This window comes from Beta vulgaris, chromosome 8, assembly GCF_026745355.1.
Source record: "Beta vulgaris subsp. vulgaris cultivar EL10 chromosome 8, EL10.2, whole genome shotgun sequence".
NCBI classification, from domain to species: Eukaryota; Viridiplantae; Streptophyta; class Magnoliopsida; order Caryophyllales; family Amaranthaceae; genus Beta; species Beta vulgaris.
Window position 1 is genome coordinate 5841946 of NC_079209.1, and position 21785 is coordinate 5863730.

Below are 21785 nucleotides of genomic sequence, written 5' to 3' on the forward strand. Positions count from 1 at the left end.
CAGAGCAGTTTTGTGGGGGTCAGATGAAGATCCTCTAGACCATCTCGACAGGTTTCTTGAGATCTGTGCCATGATAACCATAATGATGTCTCTCCTGACTACATCAAGATGCACCTGTTCGGTCCTCTCTTACCGGAAAAGCAAAGTCATGGCTCAAGAGCTTGCCTGCTAATTCCCTCACTACATGGGAAGAAGTCACGATGGCATTCTTGAAGAAATACTTCCCGGAGTGGAAGACTGCGGACATAAGGAGGAAGATCTCCTCATTTGAGCAAGAGAACGATGAGACACTTGCCGAAGCTTGGGAGCGGTTCAAGGAGATGATCCGTTCATGCCCACACCATGAGTTCAACAAGAATCTACTCATGCGATTCTTCTATGATGGTCTTGATCCGATTTCACGGGCCAATCTTGATGCTGGAGCGGGAGGTCAACTATCTAAGATCCCGCAAGAACAACTTGAGTCCACAATTGAGGAGGTGATCAAGAACTACTCATGGGGTGGAAGACGAAGAGGTGCTCAACCTAAGAAGAGCGGAAAGTTTGAAATTGACCCCATGGATCAAATTCAAGCTAAGATGGACCAACTCGATAAGAAGCTCTCCAAGATCAATCTTGCATCGTCTACTCCTTCACAGGTAAACTCTTTTTCTTGTGATATTTGTGGTGGTACTAACCATGATACTTCTTATTGTGGAGGTACCCATTCGGAGCATGTGGCGGCAATTAATTCAAGAGGAGATGGATATCAAGGAAACAAGGGTATAGGAACAATCAACAAGGAGGTTGGAGACAACCTCAACAAAACTACACCCAAGGATTCAACCAACCTCAACAAGGATGGAATCAACCTCAACAAGGGTACAACCAAGCTCACAACCAAGGGTTTGCGCAAGGGTATAACCAAAACCAAAACTATAACCAAGGTGGTTCCTCCTCACAAGGGTCCAACACATACCAAGCTCCACATCAAAGGACCAACAACCCAAAACCTCCCTCCAACCTTCCTTCTCCCAAACAAAATCCCGAACCTACACCATCTTCCGATCCAACCTCTCTCCAAATTCTCCAACAACTCCAATCCATGAACCAAATTCTCCAAAACCATGAGCAAAGGTTTCAAGAGCTACAAGCCCACAACAAAATGCTTGAAACCCAAATTGCCCAAGTAGCTGAGAAGAATCCCTCCACCCCCACAAATCAACTTCCAGGCCAACCCATTCCTAACCCCAACCTCCATCAAGCCAAAGCCATTCATTTGAGGTCGGGAACAAGTTATGCGGGTCCTAAGATGCCGAATGGGGAGTTAGAGCAGGATGGAGAAGCTGAGGTTGTTGAGAAGGAGGTGGAGCTGAGGAAACTGAGAAAGAGGACGTTGAGGAGAAGATGAGTCACATGTTCAAGTTGGTGACAAAAACACATTGCCATCACCTCCACCAACCAAATCCTATGTGCCTCCGGTTCCCTATCCTCATAGGTTGGTAGAGAGAAAGTTGAGTGACAAGTTCACTAAATTTCTGAATGTGATGAAGAGCCTGCAAATCAACATTCCATTCCTTGAGGCTATGTCTCAAATGCCAGCTTATGCTAAATTCTTGAAAGAGATCCTCTCCAATAAGCGAAAACTTGAAGATGAGCTTATCTCCCTACCTTACCAAGTGAGTGCTCTTGTGCAACGAACTATGCCCAAGAAGCAAAGAGATCCCGGGAGTTTCACCTTGCCAGTGAAGATAGGTGACTTAGAACCTAAGGGTGCACTGGCCGATCTGGGAGCCAGTGTCAATTTGATGCCCCTTTCTATTGCAAAGCACCTGAAATTTCCTCTTCATCCTACGCGCAAAACGATTCAATTGGCGGACCGCACTGTGAGAGTCCCTTGTGGTGAGTTGGAGGATATACCGATTCAAGTTGGGCATGTGTTTGTACCATGCGACTTTGTGGTGATGGATATGGAGGAAGATCCTGAGACTCCTCTTATTCTGGGAAGAGAAGCTCTGAAGACTTTGGGTGCCGTGATAAACTGCAAAAACGACACAATCACGGTTGAGGTAGCTAATGAGCGGGTGGTGTTCGAGTTCTCTAAGACACTGAAGAGACCTATGATGGAGAAAATTTGCCGGGTAAGCCTAGTGGAAGATGAGGTGGAGGACACCATGAGTGTGGATGATTCTGGGGGCGATTTGTATGCTGCACTTACCGACACCCTTAACTTGGACATGGAAGAGGACACGCAAGATGAGGTGTTTGAGGTTCTAGCTGCATCATCCACTGTAAAGAGGAGTGTTCTAAGCCTCCTCCCAAGGTAGAGTTCAAACCCCTTCCCTCCTCTCTTAGATATGTTTTTCTTGATGATGCATGTACTTATCCTGTTATTGTCAATTCGAGTCTTGATGACATTTCTATATCAAAACTGATTGGAATTTTGCAAAAATATAAAGATGTCATTGGGTATTCGATTGATGACCTTAAGGGGATAAGCCCTTCTCTTGCTATGCATCGTATCCATCTCATCGATAGTAATGCCTCCTCCATCGAGCATCAGAGAAGGCTCAATCCCAACCTCAAAGAGGTTGTGAAAAAGGAGATCTTGAAACTACGTGACGCGGGAATCATTTATGCTATCTCAGATAGCAAGTGGGTGAGCCCGATTCACGTGGTTCCAAAAAAAGGAGGCATGACTATAGTTGAGAATGAGAAAGGAGAAACAATCTCAACTAGGACTGTCACTGGGTGGAGAGTCTGTATTGATTACAGGAAATTGTAAATCCACCCGGAAAGATCATTTCCCCCTTCCCTTCATTGACCAAATGTTGGAGAGGCTTGCTCGTCATTCACACTTCTGTTTTCTTGATGGTTATTCCGGATTCTTTCAAATCCCCATTCATCCGGATGACCAAGAGAAAACCACCTTTACTTGTCCGTATGGGACATTTGCATATCGAAGGATGCCCTTTGGTTTGTGTAATGCCCCATCCACTTTTCAGAGGTGTATGACAGCAATCTTCTCTGACATGCTAGAAGATTCCATTGAAGTCTTCATGGACGACTTTAGTGTGTGTGGTTCGTCTTTTGACACATGTCTGGTTAATCTTGAATGTGTGTTAAAAAGGTGTCAAGAGACGAACCTTGTACTGAATTGGGAGAAGTGTCACTTTATGGTCGAGGAAGGCATTGTACTTGGGCATAAAGTGTCGAAAAAGGGTATTGAAGTAGATCCGGCAAAGGTTTCGGTTATTGAGAAGCTTCCGCCACCGAACTCGGTGACGGGAGTTCGCGCTTTCCTTGGACATGCTGGTTTTTACCGACGTTTCATCAAGGATTTCTCTCAAATAGCCAAACCATTGACGAATCTACTTCAGAAAGATGTTGATTTTGCGTTTGATGAGTCTTGTACTAAGGCTTTTGAAACTCTTAAGAAAGCCCTTACTTCTGCCCCCATTGTGCAAGCTCCGGATTGGAGCTTGCCTTTTGAACTAATGTGCGATGCTAGTGACTTTTCAGTGGGAGTTGTTCTTGGGCAACGCAAGGAAGGGAGGCTACATGTGATAGCCTATGCAAGTAGGACTCTGGATGATGCTCAACGGAACTATGCAACTACGGAAAAGGAAATGTTGGCCGTGGTATTTGCTTTTGACAAGTTCCGTTCCTACTTGACATGTAATAAGGCGGTGGTGTATACGGATCATTCTGCGGTCCGGTATTTGATGAGTAAGAAGGATGCTAAGCCTAGGCTCATTAGGTGGGTGTTGCTTCTTCAGGAGTTTGATTTTGAGATGAAAGAGAAGAAGGGGACGGAGAATGTGGTAGCTGACCATCTTTCACGCCTCCCTCCTGACAATCTGGAGGAGATTCCTATCGAGGACGATTTGAGAGAAGAAGCCTTGTTCGCCATTCTGAACAATGAGGTTCCATGGTTCGCTGATTATGCAAATTATCTGGCTTGTGGGATTGAACCTCATGGTTTTACTTCCCAACAAAGGAAGCGGTTCTTTAAAGAAGTTTCGAGGTTCTACTGGGATGACCCGCTCCTTTTTAAGAAGTGTGCTGATGGCGTGTTTAGGAGGTGTGTTCCTAATCATGAGATGGCCTCGGTTTTGCATCATTGCCATACTTTGGCATGTGGAGGACATGGTGGAGCAAGCAAAACTGTTGCTAAGGTGCTCCAATGTGGTATGTTCTGGCCAACATTGCATAAGGATGCCCGAACATTTGTGGTGGCTTGTGATAGATGTCAACGGAGTGGTGGCATCACAAAGCGACACGAGATGCCTCAACAGAACATTCTTGAGGTTGAGCCGTTTGATGTCTGGGGGTCGACTTTATGGGCCCATTCGTTCCTTCCTGTGGGAATGTATATATTCTTGTTGCGGTCGACTACGTGACCAAATGGGTGGAAGCCATTGCCTCTCCCCAATGACCATAAGGTAGTCACCAAGCTTCTGAAGAAGATCATCTTCCCTCGATTTGGGGTGCCCCGTGTATTGATCAGTGATGGTGGTTCACACTTCGCCAAAAAGCAATTAGAAGCATTATTGAAGAAATACGGGGTGAATCACAAAGTAGGTCTTCCTTATCACCCCCAAACACAAGGCCAAGTTGAGGTTTCGAATCGAGAGGTTAAAAATGTTCTTGAGCGTGTGGTCAATAGGACACGAAAGGATTGGTCTTTGAAACTTGATGACGCTCTTTGGGCTCTTCGCACGGCTTTCAAGACGCCCATAGGCACCACTCCCTATCGCCTTGTGTATGGCAAGGCATGTCATTTGCCGTTGAGCTTGAGCACAAGGCTTGGTGGGCAGTTAAGGAGCTCAACATGGATCTACACTTGGCGGGAGAAGCTCGAAAAGAAAGGCTAGTAGAACTGGAGAATTTCGTTTTGACGCTTATGAGAGTTCTAGACTATACAAAGAGCAAACGAAGAAATGGCACGACAACCGGATTCAACAACGAGATTTCCGGGTTGGGGACAAAGTCTTGTTGTTCAACTCAAGACTAAAGCTTTTCCCCGGAAAGTTAAAGTCAAAGTGGTCGGGTCCCTTCTCCGTGTTGAAGACTACTCCTTATGGGGCTTATGAGGTTATGGGTGAGAACGGTCCATTCTGGGTGAACGGTCAACGATTAAAGCTCTACCATGATTCGCATGCTGTTGGCTCCATTGGTTGCTTGATTCTTCGCTCCCTGAGCGACTCTCATGATGGATGTATCCTTTTTAGTCAAGCTAATGACTTAAAACAAGCGCTACACGGGAGGCAACCCGTTTCTCTTCTTTCCTCTCTTCATTTCTTTTATTTTTCCTTTGTTAGTTAGCTTTTGATTTATCAGTCAGCCATGAGAGGTACATTGGAACATCTGAATTTTTATGAGAAGTTGAGTGAATTGAGTGTTTTGGAGAAGAAATATGTACAAATCAGACGGGTTAGGTGCTCCCGCACCTGTCAATGTGCGCCGCACATGAGAAAAATTTTCGAAAAAAAACTTTGGTGCGCCCGCACCTGACAAGGTGCGCCCGCACCAAATTTTGCACACGATTTTCAGAAAAAGCAGAAGACTTTGGTGCGCCCGCACCTAGGCAATGTGCGCCCGCACCTTTTTTTAAAAAAAATTTTCGAAAACAAAGCAGGTGCGCCCGCACCAATTCTGTCGACTGATTTTGTAAAAAAACAGTAGACTTTGGTGCGCCCGCACCTCGACGTGGTGCGCCCGCACCAAAGCCTACGGAGTTTTTCTGCGAAAAAACAGAAGGGATAGGTGCGCCCGCACCTCCTGTTGGTGCGCCCGCACCAGGGAGAGGTGCGCCCGCACCAAACCGGCTGGGCAATATTTTCGGGCCTCTCTCTCCTCTTTTCCTCATATTTTCAAACTCTCTCTCACACTCACTCACTTTCTCTCTCTTCCTCCTCTCTAGATCCGGCGACTTTACACCCTTTTCCGGCGACTTTCAAGGGCAAATCTCACCAAAATCTTCATCACCATCTTCTCTACAACATTCAAAGCACAAAAATTGGGGGTTTTGCAAGGATTCGATTTCTAGGGTTTCAAAATTGGGGATTTTCATCTCCATGTTGGTAACTCCCTTCTAATCTTTGCTTTTTCATCAATAATCTACTAAATTGGACTTCTATGTGTTTTTTTTAGATTGCATGCTTGTTTTTCCTAATTTCTTTTGATTGTTCATGAACTTTGTCATTTTTGTGTTTGGTGATGTGGTGAACATATGCAATTTTTGTGGTTTGTGATAAATTCATAATATTCTTACTTTGTGAGAACTACATTGCTGAAATTGTGAGGTGTTGTTGCTTTATGTGCATAATTGTGGTTGGTTTGGCGAAATTGGCTTGAAAGTCTCTTTGAGTGGTGAAACTCTTGATTGCTAGCAACTTTGTTGCTACTAATTGTGGATGGCTAGCTGGTAGATCTTAGGCTTAGTTTTTATTTTTCCTTTTTGTGTGTTTTCCCTTTTGTGTGGTTTGATTTTTTTTTTCTTTTTGTGTGTTTCTTTGTGTAGAGAGTCCGCTTTGTGGTTGTGTCTTGCAGCAAATCATCACTTCTCCTTCCCTTTTTGCCAAACAAATATTCTTTTTCACCATGGGAAGAAGTGGTGGTGAAGGCTCATCCAGGTCTAAGCGAGCAAAGACGGGGTCTTCTTCACAAGGACCTTCGTCTAGCTCGCATCCCCCTCCCCTTTATGCTCTAAAGTTTCCAAACGCCGCTCATAAACAAATTTTCCAACAACTTTCTGAGCGCACGTTTCGTCCCACTAAGTTCTATGACCTCACTACCTGCAACTACCTTAACATCGAGTCGATGATAAGGGAGATGGCAGTAATGTCGGGTTATCGGACTTCCTCGTATTCGAACCTACTTACGATCAACTCACTCTCGAGTTCTTGAGTACGTTGAACGTAAGTAATGTGACAGGTGCTCTAACTATTCAATTTCGCATGTTTAATCAAGCTAGAGCACTGTCTTTTGACGAATTCTGTGAGGCGTTTGGGATGGACCCTGAGCCCCTGCGATGCCCCTTTGGGCTCATCTGGCAGGGATACAATGAGCAAGAGTGGTGGGCAAAGATCACCAACGGTACGACTTCGTTTCGAACGAACTCGTCCAAAGCGTCGGAGATCATCCACCTTGCTCTCCGTACTTCCATAGGATGTTGGTTTACACCATCTTTCCTAAACAGGAAGTCGGGCAGTTGCGGAAGGACGAGCTGCTGGTTCTCTGGTTGGCCACTGACGGGGCTCACCATAGAGCCCGCATTAACTTTGCTGCTCTCCTCCTCAACCGACTGCAGGAAATTCGGGGGGTACAACGGTGACTGGGGAGATTCTTTGTGGTGGCATGGTCACCCGGCTAGCTCTTACCTTGACTTGACCGATGACTTGGCTCGCTTGGAAGCCAGCATGCCTACTGTTGGCCGTCCAACAGATTGGATGGTGCCAGCTTGCAGCAGATGAAATTTCTGCGCAATTATAAAAAGGAAAACTGCATCTGGCTTGTGGGGGGGCGACCTTACTGTCATATAGGGCCCGACTTCGTTTGGGACCTCCCAGCTAACGTCGAAAACCGTTGGCGGGTTCCCCCTGCCCATGACATCCCACGGGCTATCCCGCAGCCCATGCCTATGGAGATCGATCCCGCGTTCCGAGAGGTCCGAGGCCCGACCACCGCATTCCTGAGAGTGAGGTGGCCGAAGCTTCTTCCTCTCAATCCTTCGACATGGGCTCTGTCATGGCAGCCTTAGCAGATGCAGGCCTCTCAGGAGGCCAATCACCATGCGGTTACGGCTACTCTTGCCGGTATCCGCACCGACCTGGACCATGTGTCTAGGGTGGCTTGGCGCACTCACCTCGCCAATGTCCACTCCGGACATGAGCCTCCCTTCCCTAACCATCCCCACTACCCCCTTCTTTCGACCCTCGAGAAGGGCCATTTGAGGAGCCTTCATTCCGTCCTTACCCCACTACCCATCCTACTATGATGGGTCCTCTGGTGGGTATTTCCCCCTTACCCCCTCCCGATGGGGGGATGGTGGGAACTATTAGGAGCTTTTCCTAACCCCCTCCCTCTCCCTCCTTTTGCAACTCCGAGCGCGGAGTTTTGCTTAAGCTTGGGGGACTTGCTTGTATGTCTATATCTTAGGGAGTTTCGGGGTCGTAGACGGTTAGAAGTTAGGGGCTCATTGGTTTCGGTTGTTATTGGTGATTGTTTCTGTTGTGGTATTGACATCCTCCACCCCGCTGACTTCTCTTCACTGTACAGCTGTGCTTTGGTAGTTTCTTTTTGTCATATCCTTTTGCCTATATAAAAAAAAAAAAAAAAAAAAAATTTGCATTTAGGATAGCTTGGTTGCATGCATGATTTGTGGCTAAAGAGTTCATGACTTGATTGGAAGACCTTCCTTATATTAGACTTGATGATTTTGGAAGCCCTGTTGTGACTTTAGGCGTCTTTTGAAACCAATAACTTTTGGTAGAGTCTCTTTGAAATTAGGCGAGTTGGATGAATGGATTGCCTTGCCCCTTGTGCGATGAATCCCGAAGGAGGGCCAAGAACCTCGTAAGACTCACTCACAACCCTCACCATTGATCGCCTAACTTGTGACTTGCATTTTAGCTCCCCAAGATTACATAAGACGAGCCTCTAGGAGAATGATTTAGGGCGTTTCTTTTGCTAGTAATAGGAGCTACAGAGCCAAAAGCTTGAATACCCGCATAATATTCGCTTCTCAACCCATCTGAGCCTTTCTATCCTATTTTTGCTTAACCCACATAATGAGTCATGGCCAAACTTTCCCCAAAGTGGAGTACATGTGTAGTTTTTGTTGAGTTAAGTGGTTTTGATATTAAGTCTTGGTTGAAAGAGAGTTAATGTGCTTGTATGATGGTAAAAGTTGAAAATTTTGTGAAAAAGAAAGACAAAAGAAATAAAAGAAAGAAAGTTCTTATTGTTTGATTTGGTTTATTATTGAAAATGAAAAGAAAGAAAGATCAAATTGATGAGAAAAAGGAAAAAGTTCACAAAGTGAAAAAGAAACAAGTGAAATTCAAGGATATGTGTGAGAGTTCTTTAATTGAGAATAGTGTTAGGACTAGCTTGGGGGAGTATTTACCCCTAGTTTGTACTCCACTTACCCTTTTTGCACCACATTCCTAGAATATGATCCACACCCCTAACCTAGCCCCGTTACAACCTTAACAAAGCCCTTTTGACTTCTAGATTGGACTTGATCTATTTAGTAGTGGCGGGTGAGATTTTGTGCAAGTCATGATGAGGGTCATCAAAACATGGTAGAGGCGAGCAATTATGGTTGAGCATCCCTAGGGAGGAGTCAAACTTGGGTCTTGGAAGTGGAGAAGAGTGAGAAATCATTCTTGGAAAGCTTTCTTTCAAAAAGACTCGGTTGATCGGTGGATTGAGACCTTAGAGTCACTCTTGTGCTTCCTAATCATCTTCCCTCTTGTGTTTGGTTGGTCTCCTAAAATCTTGATATGAACTCATTTAGCTTGCATGTCATGTTTGTAACCTTGCATTTAGAGCATATAGGTTAGGTTGTTGCATGTTTCCCTTTTCTTTTTATTCTTTTTTTTTTTTTTTCTTTCTTTTTCTCTCCTTCACTCTCATTCTTGGTTTACTTGAGGACAAGCAAAACGCTAAGCTTGGGGGAGTTTGATAAGTGCGTTTCTAACGCACTTTATGACCTTCTTTTGGCTTGTTTTAGCTCCCTGATCCTCCTTTTCTTCCTTCTTTCTCCTCACTTTTCCTTTCTATTTCATTCACGTGATCATACTTGGTCATAGTGACATTTTGCTAGATTTTTGATCTATTTCGATCGAATTTCTAGCACATATGCTTTCACCATGTTTGTTCGTGTTTCTATTGCAGGTATTGCCCTCTTCGGGGTCGAGAAATGCGAGACATGGCATAAGGGATCGAGCTAGAGGCTGAAAGGTAGCCTGAGGTGCGCTTGGTATGCCCCGCACACGATGGTGCGCCCGCACAAGCCACTGGTGCGCCCGCACCATCGACCAATTCTGGAGCACAAAACAGACTATATTGGTGCGCCCGCACCATTTGACGAAGAGAATTCCACCCAGAGGCAGAAGACTCAGGTGCGCCCGCACCTGAGCAAGGTGCGCCCGCACCTACTTTTGGTGTGCCCGCACCTCACGATCCGGAAAAAAACATTGTTCATTAAACCCTCTTTTCGAGAGGAGTTAGGGACTTACGCTTTATTCTAGTTTTTCACACAACATTTTAGGGTTTGGTATTAGAGAGAAAACACTTGAGTTTTCATTGGTAATTGAGATTAGAGATCATAGTTTGTGATTCGATTTACATTCAAGGTACTTTTCATTCAATTCAATTCAAAGTTTAGTTTTTATTTCATTCTCTTGGTGTTTGTTTATGTTCTATATTATTTAAGATCTTCATTCTCTTAGTTTATAATTGGATTTCTATTAGTTTAATAATTTCTTAATCATGTTTAACCTTAGATTAGTCATAGATTTTATGTTTAATTGCTTAAACTCCATGATTAGTGAGTAGTTTCATATCTAGGGTTAGGGTGAAAGTATGAATTAGGGTTTTAATATGATGTTGATGTGATTGTGATGTATGGAGAAGTTTATGCATTGATCTTGGTGTTTTGAGACCTTAGGATAGATATTGATCACATTTATACTTTGGTATTTTGATTTCAAACGTTCTTAAATCGGATTTTGAACTCTTTTATCATCCCCAAGAATCAACTTAATTTCTATACCAAGATATTGGATGGAAATTAAGGGGATCCTTCATTAGGGGTTTTCCAAACTTATTGAATCTCTTAATCAATTAACTAAAGACCATTCGAGAGAGGATTTAGTTGATTGATTGAATGATTACTCTTGAGGACCATTCGAGAGAGGACTCAAGTAATTTAGAGGGAAACTAAACCTTGCATAATCGTCTTTGTTGCTTCGCAATCGCATTAACAATCATCATCCGTTCTTATTCATACTAGTAACCTTAACTCTAGTGTCTTTTATTTGATATTTGAACTCGTGATATTTGCTTGTTCTAGTTGTTAGATAGTCTTAATTGTTACCAAACAACTTTCAAACCCCCAAATACCTTTCAATTAGGTAGTCTAGACTAGATAGACTCTAATCAATCCCAATTTCCCTGTGGATCGACCCTCGACTTGCCCTTACTATTCCATTAGTAGTTGCTTGTTAGGACTATAAATATTGTTTGGAAAGCGGTTCTTAGCGCCTGAACGACACACTAAAAACCTCTTATCAGGGTCCAACTTTTTCAGACCCTAAGGGTCCGGGTCCGGGTCTGGGTCCAAGTGAATTTTTTAGGGTCCGGGTTCGGGTCTTAAAATTTTGGACCCAGACCCTATCCAGACCCGACCCTTAGACCCTAAACTTATTTAATATATACATTTTTATATTTTTCTTAAAAAAATAAATTGATTTTCTAAAAGAATAAAACCTAAATTAAACACCAAAACACCCATTCTGAACTCTTATGTAAGTTATATTTGTTTCGTTCTTTTTTTCCAGTTTGTATGTCTGTGTTTGTTTCGTTTTTTTTCAGTTTATATGTTTGTGAATTGTGTTTGTTTCGTTTTTTTTCGGTTTATAAGTTTGTGTTTGTTTCGCTTTTTTCAATTTTTGTGTTTGTTTCGTTTTTTTCAATTTTTGTGTTTGTTTCATGCGAATTTCAGATGATTATTGATATTAATAATGCTGAAAATTTGGCAAAATAAAGAATTTAGGTCTGGACCTTCCAGACCCTCTAGACCCTTTTTTAGACCCTTAGGGTCCGGGTCCGGGTCTGGGTCTACAAAAAATTTAGGGTCCGGGTCTAGGGTCCACCTGGACCCGACCCAGACCCTACCCTTGCCCATCCCTAGCCGTGACATGAACATTATTCGTTCCTACGCTTAAGATTTAGGCAATAGGCATTATAGTCGAAAAGTAAAAGGTGGGAAAAAGGAAAGAAGCATCAGATGAATGGCGGAGGGGTAGAGCTTCTGAATGCCGGGAATGCCACTGCTCTGTTCCATTCCGTGGATGCTTTCCTTTTTGATTGCGATGGTTCTTTTTTCTATCCATTTTTCTGCTTTTTCTCCTTATGAATGAATGAATCAATCAATGAATGAATGAATGAAATGAATGCATGAATGAATGAGTTTGAATCCTTTTCTATTCCTATTACTGGCACTTGCAGGAGTGATCTGGAAGGGGGACAAGCTGATTGATGGCGTTTATGATACACTAACTTTCCTCAGGTCCCAGGTTGTTCTCTCTACCACTCACCACTCTCTACTATACTACATTTTTTTTTTCCTATCAGAATCCGTGGTAAGATAGAATTTCCTCTAGACTGCCTCGCACAAGACCACTTATCCAGAGGCCCGACAAACCCCTAACCCCCGGACAATATTAAAATTTTGCTTCCACCAAGATTTGAACTTTGGTTTTTCATGTAAGAGATAAAAAGTCATACTATTGGACCAGGGTACTAGGTACTCTAGTCTCTACTATACTACTTACCACTTCCATTGTTTTTTTGGTTGACCATTTCTTGTAGGCATACTTGTCGATATACTATTATTTTGAACCTTTACATCTTTATTTATTAATAGACAAAAATTACAAAATTTGAGACGGATCTAATTATATCTTACATGACTATATTTTTACTAATCACAAGAGATACTCAAAGTTGTGTATGTAAATAGTGACAAAAGTAAAACGGGTCATTAAGAAAACGGGGAAGTACTTAGTATGAATGTATGAGTGTATCACATTCATATTTACTTCATTTTGCAATTCACTTTTTGGGCAGGGGAAGAAGTTAGTTTTTGTCACCAACAATTCCAGCAAATCAAGAAGGCAATTCGCCTCCAAGTTCCTTTCTTTGGGCATTTCTGTGTCTCAGGTACTTCTCTTTTGTCCCACCTTCATTTTTACTATATAAACAACCTTATTTACTGCTAATTTACTTCAAATGCAAGGTGTTTACTAACTTCTTTTCTGTTGTACGAAATCAAAGAAATTAGAGGAGGTCTTGCTATACTATCATGCTATCACTATGTATATGCACTAGGCATCATTCATAGTTCAAGTTAATTTAGCAACCTTCAATCAACTTTTTTGTTGGACAAAAGATGCTAACGGGTGTTGTGTAGAATAATAAAAGAAAAATGATATTAACTATTAAGCAATGAAAATTAGAAGCTAAAAATGAAAACATTAATTACATAAGTTAACGAGTGATTATGTCATAAGTTCCTAAATTATTACTATTTTAGGAAATTTATTCAATGCTTATTTCAACCCTAAGGGCTACATATATCAAAACCCTTAATAAAATATCACCCGGGTTCTTGGACTATAGTATTTGATAAAGGGGTTCGCGGTATGAGAATGTGTATAGGAACACAATGCTCTACCTAGTATTGTAAAATTACCTCAAAGGTTTTCCACTTGCATATGCCATATTGCCTTCTTATGAGATTGCATTTTAAGGGGGTTTAGTTAATTAGGTAACATTAATGAGCTTAAGAATGCATTCTAGCAAATTTTACAGTCTTTTGTTCATCATCTAATCAAAGAAAATAAAAAAAGTTCTCATTCTTTTGGGCAGGATGAGATCTTCAGCTCCTCTTTTGCGGCTGCAATGTACCTGAAATCCATTGAATTTTCTCCTGATAAGAAGGTGGGTTGCTACTCAAAATAGCTGTATGCATCTCCTTTCAAAATAGTACTCCCTTCGCTCTCAAATAAACTTCATATTATATGTTCCTATTTGGGCAGTCCAGAAATGAAGTTTCCAGTACCTTTGATGAAGATTTATCCCTCCTAATCCATGTGATATGATCCCTCCCACTAACTCCCTCTCCATACTCTCTTTCCATATCCCATATGTCGTGGGACCCTCCTCTAACTGTCTCTCGCAATTGTTTTTTGTAATGCTTACTTTTACACAATCTACCAACGAGCCAATACCCCTTACTAAGAACTGTTGATATGTGAGCCGAAGCCTAACATGATGTTTAACTTGGGTGCAGAGGGAGTATTATATGCTACTGTGTCTTTTATCTCTAATAAATTCGGCTATGCTGTTTGCTATTTGTTCTACTGCTATATTGGTCTCCCTAACAGGTGTATGTAGTTGGTGGGGAAGGCATCTTGGAGGAGCTGGACCTTGCTGGCTTTACAGCCCTTGGTGGCCCTGTAATTCCTTCTTTTTCCTCCCCTTCTCGTCTAAATAGTATAACTCAACCTTCTGTCATCTTATATCTCAGTAGTCTAATCTTAGTATCTTACTGCAGGAAGATGGCAAAAAGATGATAGAACTGAAAGAAAATCCCTTTTTGGAGCATGATAAGACTGTAATCTAACATAAACCTTTCTTATTCTTCCTTCAACTGCCTCTTTTACTGCTATTGAAGCATCTTTTTTTCATTTTCCTTTTATCTTTTGCTTATGATCCAGGTCTAATTTCAGGTTGGTGCTGTTGTCATTGGATTGGATCAGTATATTAACTTTTACAAGCTCCAGTAAGCTTATTTCATGCAAATTGGTTGTTTTTTGCAATTTACATGAATCTTTTTTTTCTCCGACCCATGCATATTCATCATTCAACTCAAATAACAAATTGAGCATAAACAAGCTCAAATTGATGATTGAGTTTATAAGTAGTTGAACAATAGATTGATAAAATGTCCTGCATGTTAGAGCACTTCATTCCCTGCTTGTTTAAAGTCTATATCTAAAGGTTGAAACATGTATTATGCAGTGAAATGATATAAGGGGAGGGGTAATCTAGGCAGTAGCTATGTATATTAGTCATTAGTAGCTTGAAGGAGAAGAAGAAAGAGGGAAGAGTGAACTAGCTCGTCTATATATAGAGGAAATCAGAGAGGATGGAGAAATTATGATGAGTATTATGAGAAATTTTCTTTTAGTTTATTGTTAGCTTTCTTGGGAGAGAATCAACCCTCTCGAATGCTTGATATTTTCTTATGTTCTGTAATTTTCATTTAATCAATTCAAATTCATTTTATCTTTCTTTCTTCAATCTTCATCCTCGTCCTTCTAAGGCTTCCATCTGTTCAGATCACTCTCCAAAACCTGTTGCCCTTGGTAAATTGTCCAGCCTTTCTTGAACCCTAATCTAGTACTGGAAGCAATAGTGTCCTTTGTGAGATAGGAGTATGTGTTATGTTAAGAAAGTTGCAAACTGTGATAATGTAGCTAGCAGCCTTTTGTGAAAACAGGAACTTCTGGTGTTGGGAGCATTACTATTATGCACGTTGTTCTGTGAAGGAAGTTGCAAACTTTGATATCGTAAATACCAGCCTTTCATAATGAAGGAAGTTTTGGTCTTGGGAGAACTCATTCATACATTCTTGGGCTGCAAACCTAGTATTGTACAGATATACACACAATCCTGTCCTATGAGAGAAAGTACCACCTAGCAAACTGTTAAAGTGAGCCAAATATTACAACTTAAATTAAAGATGCTGTGGCAACAAATAACAGAATGGAAAAAACTGGACAGATAACAGAGAATAACTACTTTAAGCTAGGTTATTGTGTAAGAGTGTAGATTATACTAAAAGCATTACACTCATTTTTACCCCCCCAACCCCATTCCCAACCTCTCCTAAAAGACGTTGGATTTGGATGTAAAAGACAAATCTTAACTTGAGAGGAACCTGTGATGATGCTCAGATGATGACTTTGTTATTATGTTTGCTAGTTGCATGAAGATCTCTCATAGGCAGTAGTAACAAAGCCACATTGGATTGATCCCTTACATAGTGACAATCTATCTTCAAATGTATTATTCTTTCATAATGGAGTTATGTGCAACAGTGCAATATGGATAGCTTTGTTATCGTAGTAGAGTGAAACAGGTTTAGATATACCATGATGTAGGTGTTTTAGGCTATCAACCCAAAATTTGCTAGTGAGACTCAGTTAAAGCTGTTGACGTTGTCTTTTTCCTTTTGGTCTTCAATGGCATTAAGAAACCACTACGATACACAATAGCTTGTCAAAAACCTGCACTAAAGGCACATGCACCGAAATTTACATTTTGAGTCAGAATTGATAGGGTAATATAATTCCCCATCCAGAGTCCCTTCAGATACTGCATGAAGAGCTGCTTGCCAATGTGGCTCACTAGGGCAAGCCATGAACTGGCATAAGGTATATTTCTAGATCATCTAGCATGACACTCTTAGGACAGGGTTAGCTAATTTTAACAACCTAACTTGAGTGATTATGTCTCCCAAGTCCCAAGTACTTTCTCTTGGTTCAAGAGAGCTCCTCTTTCAGTTCTAGATCACCAATGAGTGAATTTAGGCTTAATCATAACCAGTGACTGACACATTAGGTAAGCGAAGTAACATCATACATATTTTACCATTTTGTGCTCTATGATAAACAACACCATACATATTTTACCATTTTGTGCTTTAAAGAATAGAGAATCCTCTCGTAACTGATTAAAATTTTTCTCTTGGCAAGGAACTTAAAGTTCAATATTTTTTTTGCTTATGCTCTTTCGTAACTTGCAAACATTGCCTTTTGGTGCGCCAATCTATCCCTGTGGAGGTTTGAGATATACTTCTTCATCCAAAAATCCGTGCAAGAATGTATTATTGATGTCGATTGAGTTGATGCAACTTCCAATTTTGTATGGTAGCTAGAGAAATAAGAACTCTCAAAGTAGCAAGGAGCAAACCTTGCTGTCCGGTGACTGCTTGTAATCTTTGCTTATAAGCTGTCTACCTCCCATAGTTTCTATACTAGCTTTTAGGCTTTAGCCTTTCCATACTACCATCTTGTTTGCGTTTCACCTTGTACGCCCACTTTGAATCTAAACTTTCTTCCTTGGCCAGATCACTGCCTTCTCCTGCCTTGTTGGCTTCTAACGGTTGCATTAATCTTTCATGGCGTATCTCCATCCTTCTTTTCTTATAGTTTGAGCTTTTATCTCGAAAAGGCGCGAGACACCCTGATGCGCAAAGAGTTAATGGTGCGGATAGCACTTACAATTAATGGTGCAAATGGCACTTATAGTTAATGGTGCAAATAATACTTATACAATTAATATTAGGCGTAGTTCAGTTGGTTCCTACTTTCATACCTTTTATTGGTGCTGCTATTGCTTAGATGTATTTTTTGACCTCCTTTGCGCTGTTGATTGACAGTTATGCAACACTTTGCATTCGTGAGAATCCAGGATGCTTATTTATTGCTACCAATCGAGATGCTGTGGGAAATATGACTGATTTGCAAGAATGGCCTGGTTATCTTCTATAATTCCTATTTTTTGTACTTCATATGTAGTAATTAATTCCACAAGGACCAATTTGGATTTCCATATAATACAAGAAAAAGTTCTCTCTATATAAGCAAATGTAATAAATGGCTATATTGAAGATGTAAGTAGGTTGTTTTTGATTGAGCATTAATTAACAAGAAAAGGATTATTTAAGGACCTAAATTTTGTCAGACGGTAGAAATTAGGACCTTAACATTCAAACGTGAAGTTAAGGATCTTATTTTCAAGCGCTATAAGCTCCTTCACTTTGGCATTCCAAAGACTACACAAACCTCTTTCTGCACTTCACCATCACAGAGGAAGTTAAACCTTTTTTGTCTCTTCTTCTTTACACCTTAGAGAATTTTTTTTCCAGTAATTTGACAGTTACCTCACCTAATATAATTTCTGTAAGCTCTTTTGCAGATGAATTGAACTCTGAATCAGTTTTGCTTTCTGTTCTTTTGGGGTAGGGTCCAGGACTTCAGAGTTAAGAAATACAATATTCTTAAAATCATAGAAGATGTATACAGTCACATGTAGAGTTTGGATTGTTGCTTAATTGTTTATATAAATCATTGGAAATTGTGGGTTACAATCCTGCAGACAATTTCTATTGCATTTGGTGGTGCTATGTGGGAATATTTTGGGGATGAAGATATCTACTGTTCTAATGTTGAAAACAGCTCTATTCTGTTGATCAAGTTTTTGCCATGTATATACAGAGATGGAAAAGAAAGCTAACACTTGTGTCACAATCGACATTAACCCCTTGTTGTCTCTCAAATAGATTTGCTGCTACTTGCTAGCCTACGTGTTATTTTTAAACTGTTTTTAACGTAATTTATCTGTCGATAGTTGGGACTTGTTATCCTCCATTGCTGTAAAAATTACATTTTCTCTTCAATGAACGAATTTTCCTTTTGTGCCTAACAAAAGTTGTTAAGTTTTTGTCTTTTTATGGCTAAATATTACTTATTTATCATCAATTTAGAGGTCGAGCTAACAATCATCTAATAGTAGGTCCTTAACTCTCACTTTTGAAAGTTGAGGACCTTAACTGTACCTCTTAGCAAAGTTGAGGTTCTTAAAATATTCTCATCTCATTAATTATGATTGCATTAAAATTTGAAAGTTATTATTTAGTTACTTATCCCATATTTAAGTGATTTGTGCTAGAACTTATGTTTGGGTAACTAATGCACGATCTTTTCAATTTTCAAAAAGAGCACGCTCTAGTACTGCAGAAAATTTACCATCCCAACTCATATTGCTTCTTTGATTTGGGCTCGCAGGTGCTGGATGTATGGTGGCTGCTTTGTGCGGCTCCACTGAGAAAGAGCCCATTGTGGTCGGAAAGCCATCAGCATTTATGATGGACTTCTTGTTAAAGAAGTAAGTACACGTTAGATCTGATGCACTACTTGGCAGCATTTGAATATGAGTTATATGAATGCTGATTTTCGTATCCAGATTCCATGTTGACACCTCCAGAATGTGCATGGTGGGTGATAGATTAGATACTGATATTCTATTCGGACAGAGTGCTGGCTGCAAAACACTCCTTGTTCTCTCTGGTATCAGATCTGCTTTTCCTTATTGAGGATAAATCATGTGCAATGTTTTACTCACAGAATAATTAACATATTAGTTTTGTGGGTTAGTTTTTCTTATGGCTCTTTTACTGCAGGCGTGACGACATTGCCTACTCTTCAGGATTCAGCAAACAACATCCTGCCAGATTACTACACTGACAAAGTGTCTGACTTGCTACAACTATTGCGACCATAATTGTATAATTGCTGTGGGCCTTGTGCCTCCCAAATCATGAACTCATTTTTCTTCTACATTATCATGTCCCAGTTGCTACTGGGACATTATTGAACTAGGCTTACACTTATGTGCAGTAAGCCACATCATCAATTAGTCTCAAATATATATACTTATTTTCATTTTATGTTGGCTTTGAGCTTTCCCCTCTTTTCTGTTCCTTCTTTTAAAGTGTTATGGGGCTTTCATAACCACTTGATTACTCGAACAGGTTTTGGATTTAGTGATATTATAGATGTGCATATAACCTGAAACATGGAAATCTTCCATTTTCAAGAAATGCACTATAATTCTGCAAGAGGGGACCAGTCTGATGAAAAGATGCAAGATGGACAAAGTATGTTGCCTTTTCAATATAGTCAAACATGAATTCAACGAGCTACCTTCGGCTTTTATAGAGTAACATCTTTCTTTCTGATTGTTCCTCCGTTATCATTATAACTGATTCTCACCGATAGTGAGAGACTCAGTTGCGTCATGTAAGAGCTCCACCTCAGTCATTCTCTGTAGATTGTGCTACTTCACGATACTCCACTGCATGAGTTTGAGTCGGAATTTTTAAGTCGAGACTCCATCCCCCTTAGCTGCCTGCACGTATATGCTTACTACATATATACCGTTACATTGACATAAGAATCCGATTTGCAAGTACTACAGGAGTATGGTCTGTTTGCTGTAATTAATCTTTGCTTTCATGTCATCCCCAAGTAGGGTGTTGGACCTTTGTGCTTCTTTTTTTTCCTATAGATATAACCCTAGCTGCATAATGACTTGCACAATCAGTGAATAATTCATGATATTTTTTTTGTACAAGTAAATTGCAGGAAAATAGTAATTCTTATTTAATGATTTGTTCAGGACTCTGAAGCATTTGGATTTTGTGGATGAACGGATATTAATTAGAGGCATCAACTGTAGAATGGTGTTTTCTACTTATACAAGTCCCTCTCCAAAGTCCCAACTCTGATATTGAAACTTGTTAGTAATAGCCAGTAGGAGATGGAATTTATTGAGTGGGGGTAAGGCTGGGGCCATCAGCCATGGGAGAGCAAAGGGGATCCACAAAAGGAGAGTTGGGTGGTTGGAGTCTGGAGGTCTCTCTTCTTAAATCCTTATCCAGGACTGCTTGATTGGTAGTGTTAGGAGCAGTGTCTAATTCCGAACTATTATGGAAAAAACATATACAAATATTCTTTTTAGGTAGATAAGATGTAGGGCTCTATCAGGTCGAAACTCTTTGCAGGTAATCGAGCATGATTTAGTTGGCTACACACTTTGGGAGTGGTGGGGGAGGGGGAAGATAAGGGAATCTCCTTCCCCAAAGTGCCTCTAGCGGGGATTAAACCCCCATATTAGAACTTGGAAGGTACCATTTTTAGTTTCTTATCACTACTGACAACTATAGTACGCCAAACTTAGCTTGATATATATAAGCAAATGTTATTTATATTATTTTAAATGTTCTGTATATAATTTCAAGGCCTTGTTCTTTTGGATTAGAAATTTATTGTAGTCTTAGTAGCTACTCCATCCATTCTTATTTTGCTTATATCGTTTTGACTTGAAAGATACATCGACCTCATATGACTAGAAATGAGCTTACTTTAGTCTGAGCCGAGTACTTAAAATCCTAAACCATGGTGTCTTATAGAAGACTCAATCACTAGTCATAAGTCACCCAAAAAAACTTAAAATAATGATAAAAAAAATTAGTTGGTATCCTAAACCGTTCTTATGATACTCATACTTAGTACTTCTTTAGACATACTTCCTCTAATCTGAAATAAACAAAACACTTCTCTCTTTACGATTAATTGATATATTTTGGCAATGTGCACTATTTACGTTAAGTACTTTGACCATATAAATCTCTTATTGATAAGAATAAGTGAAAGTATTGGGTCAGACCGTCTGACCCAATACTTTCCGTCGGACTGGCTGAGTCCAACTTAACGCGCGCGGGTTTACAAGCGAAGTTGAGTTTAGTTTGTTTATGAGTAACTAAGTAAGTTATGCCGAATTGTCCGCGACCTAATTCACGGCCAAAAATGTAGGATTCACGAACATCTTCCATTGGACGACCTAGAACTCTGCCGATGTTGGAGGAGAGAGAATGACGTTGTGTTTTTTGTTGCGGTGGTTGTTGTTGTGGTGGTGGTGGTGGTGGAGAGGAGAGAGAGTTGTGGTTGTTGTTGTCGTAAGAGCGGAGTTGAGAGAGAGTGGAAGGTAAGCCATTACAGTTACCCATTTTGAGGAGAAATAAAGTAGATATGGTAATGGAGGAAGAAGAGAGTGAAATGTAAGGAGGATTATATATGTGTGAAGAAGGAGAGAGAGAATTTAGATAATTTGAAGAGCTGACATTTTCAATGTAAGAAGAAGCACGAGGTTGGGTCAATGTTCAATGCCATTCAAATTCAACATGGTGTGAATGGGTACAAGAAGTGCTATATTAAGAAAGATAAGAAGCGGTTTTTGACGATTTCTGATGCTGTTCTTGGAGGCGACATGGTGGTGGACTGGTGGTGTTCTGAACATGAGTATAGAGTATCAGCTAAGAGGAATGAAGAAGAAGGAGAAAGTGAGAGAAAGCAGAGGTTAGTGTTTTGTTTTCTTTT

General features: G+C 40.6%; 1 protein-coding gene and 1 non-coding gene across 5 annotated transcripts; one reads left to right on the forward strand and one right to left on the reverse strand.

The window, feature by feature from the left end:
• Nucleotides 1–242: 242 nt before the first annotated feature.
• LOC125492976 (small nucleolar RNA R71) lies at nt 243–349 on the reverse strand. Its single transcript, XR_007269361.2, has one exon. It is a non-coding gene; the product is annotated as a small nucleolar RNA R71 (small nucleolar RNA).
• An 11580-nt stretch (nt 350–11929) lies between these two features.
• LOC104900789 (phosphoglycolate phosphatase 2) lies at nt 11930–19294 on the forward strand. Of its 4 annotated transcripts, none has more exons than XM_010688307.4 (11): nt 11930–12089; nt 12223–12290; nt 12844–12936; nt 13645–13716; nt 14163–14234; nt 14333–14392; nt 14508–14560; nt 17225–17322; nt 18633–18732; nt 18811–18914; nt 19028–19294. In XM_010688307.4, the coding sequence occupies exons 1-11, from the start codon at nt 12002–12004 to the stop codon at nt 19126–19128; spliced, it is 909 nt and encodes a 302-aa protein (XP_010686609.2). In that variant the 5' UTR covers nt 11930–12001; the 3' UTR covers nt 19129–19294. The 4 variants fall into 4 exon arrangements, with proteins under 4 accessions (XP_010686609.2, XP_048490588.1, XP_057247085.1 ...); XM_048634631.2 differs by having other exon boundaries at nt 12850–12936; XM_057391102.1 differs by lacking the exon at nt 18811–18914.
• The last annotated feature ends 2491 nt before the right edge of the window (nt 19295–21785 follow it).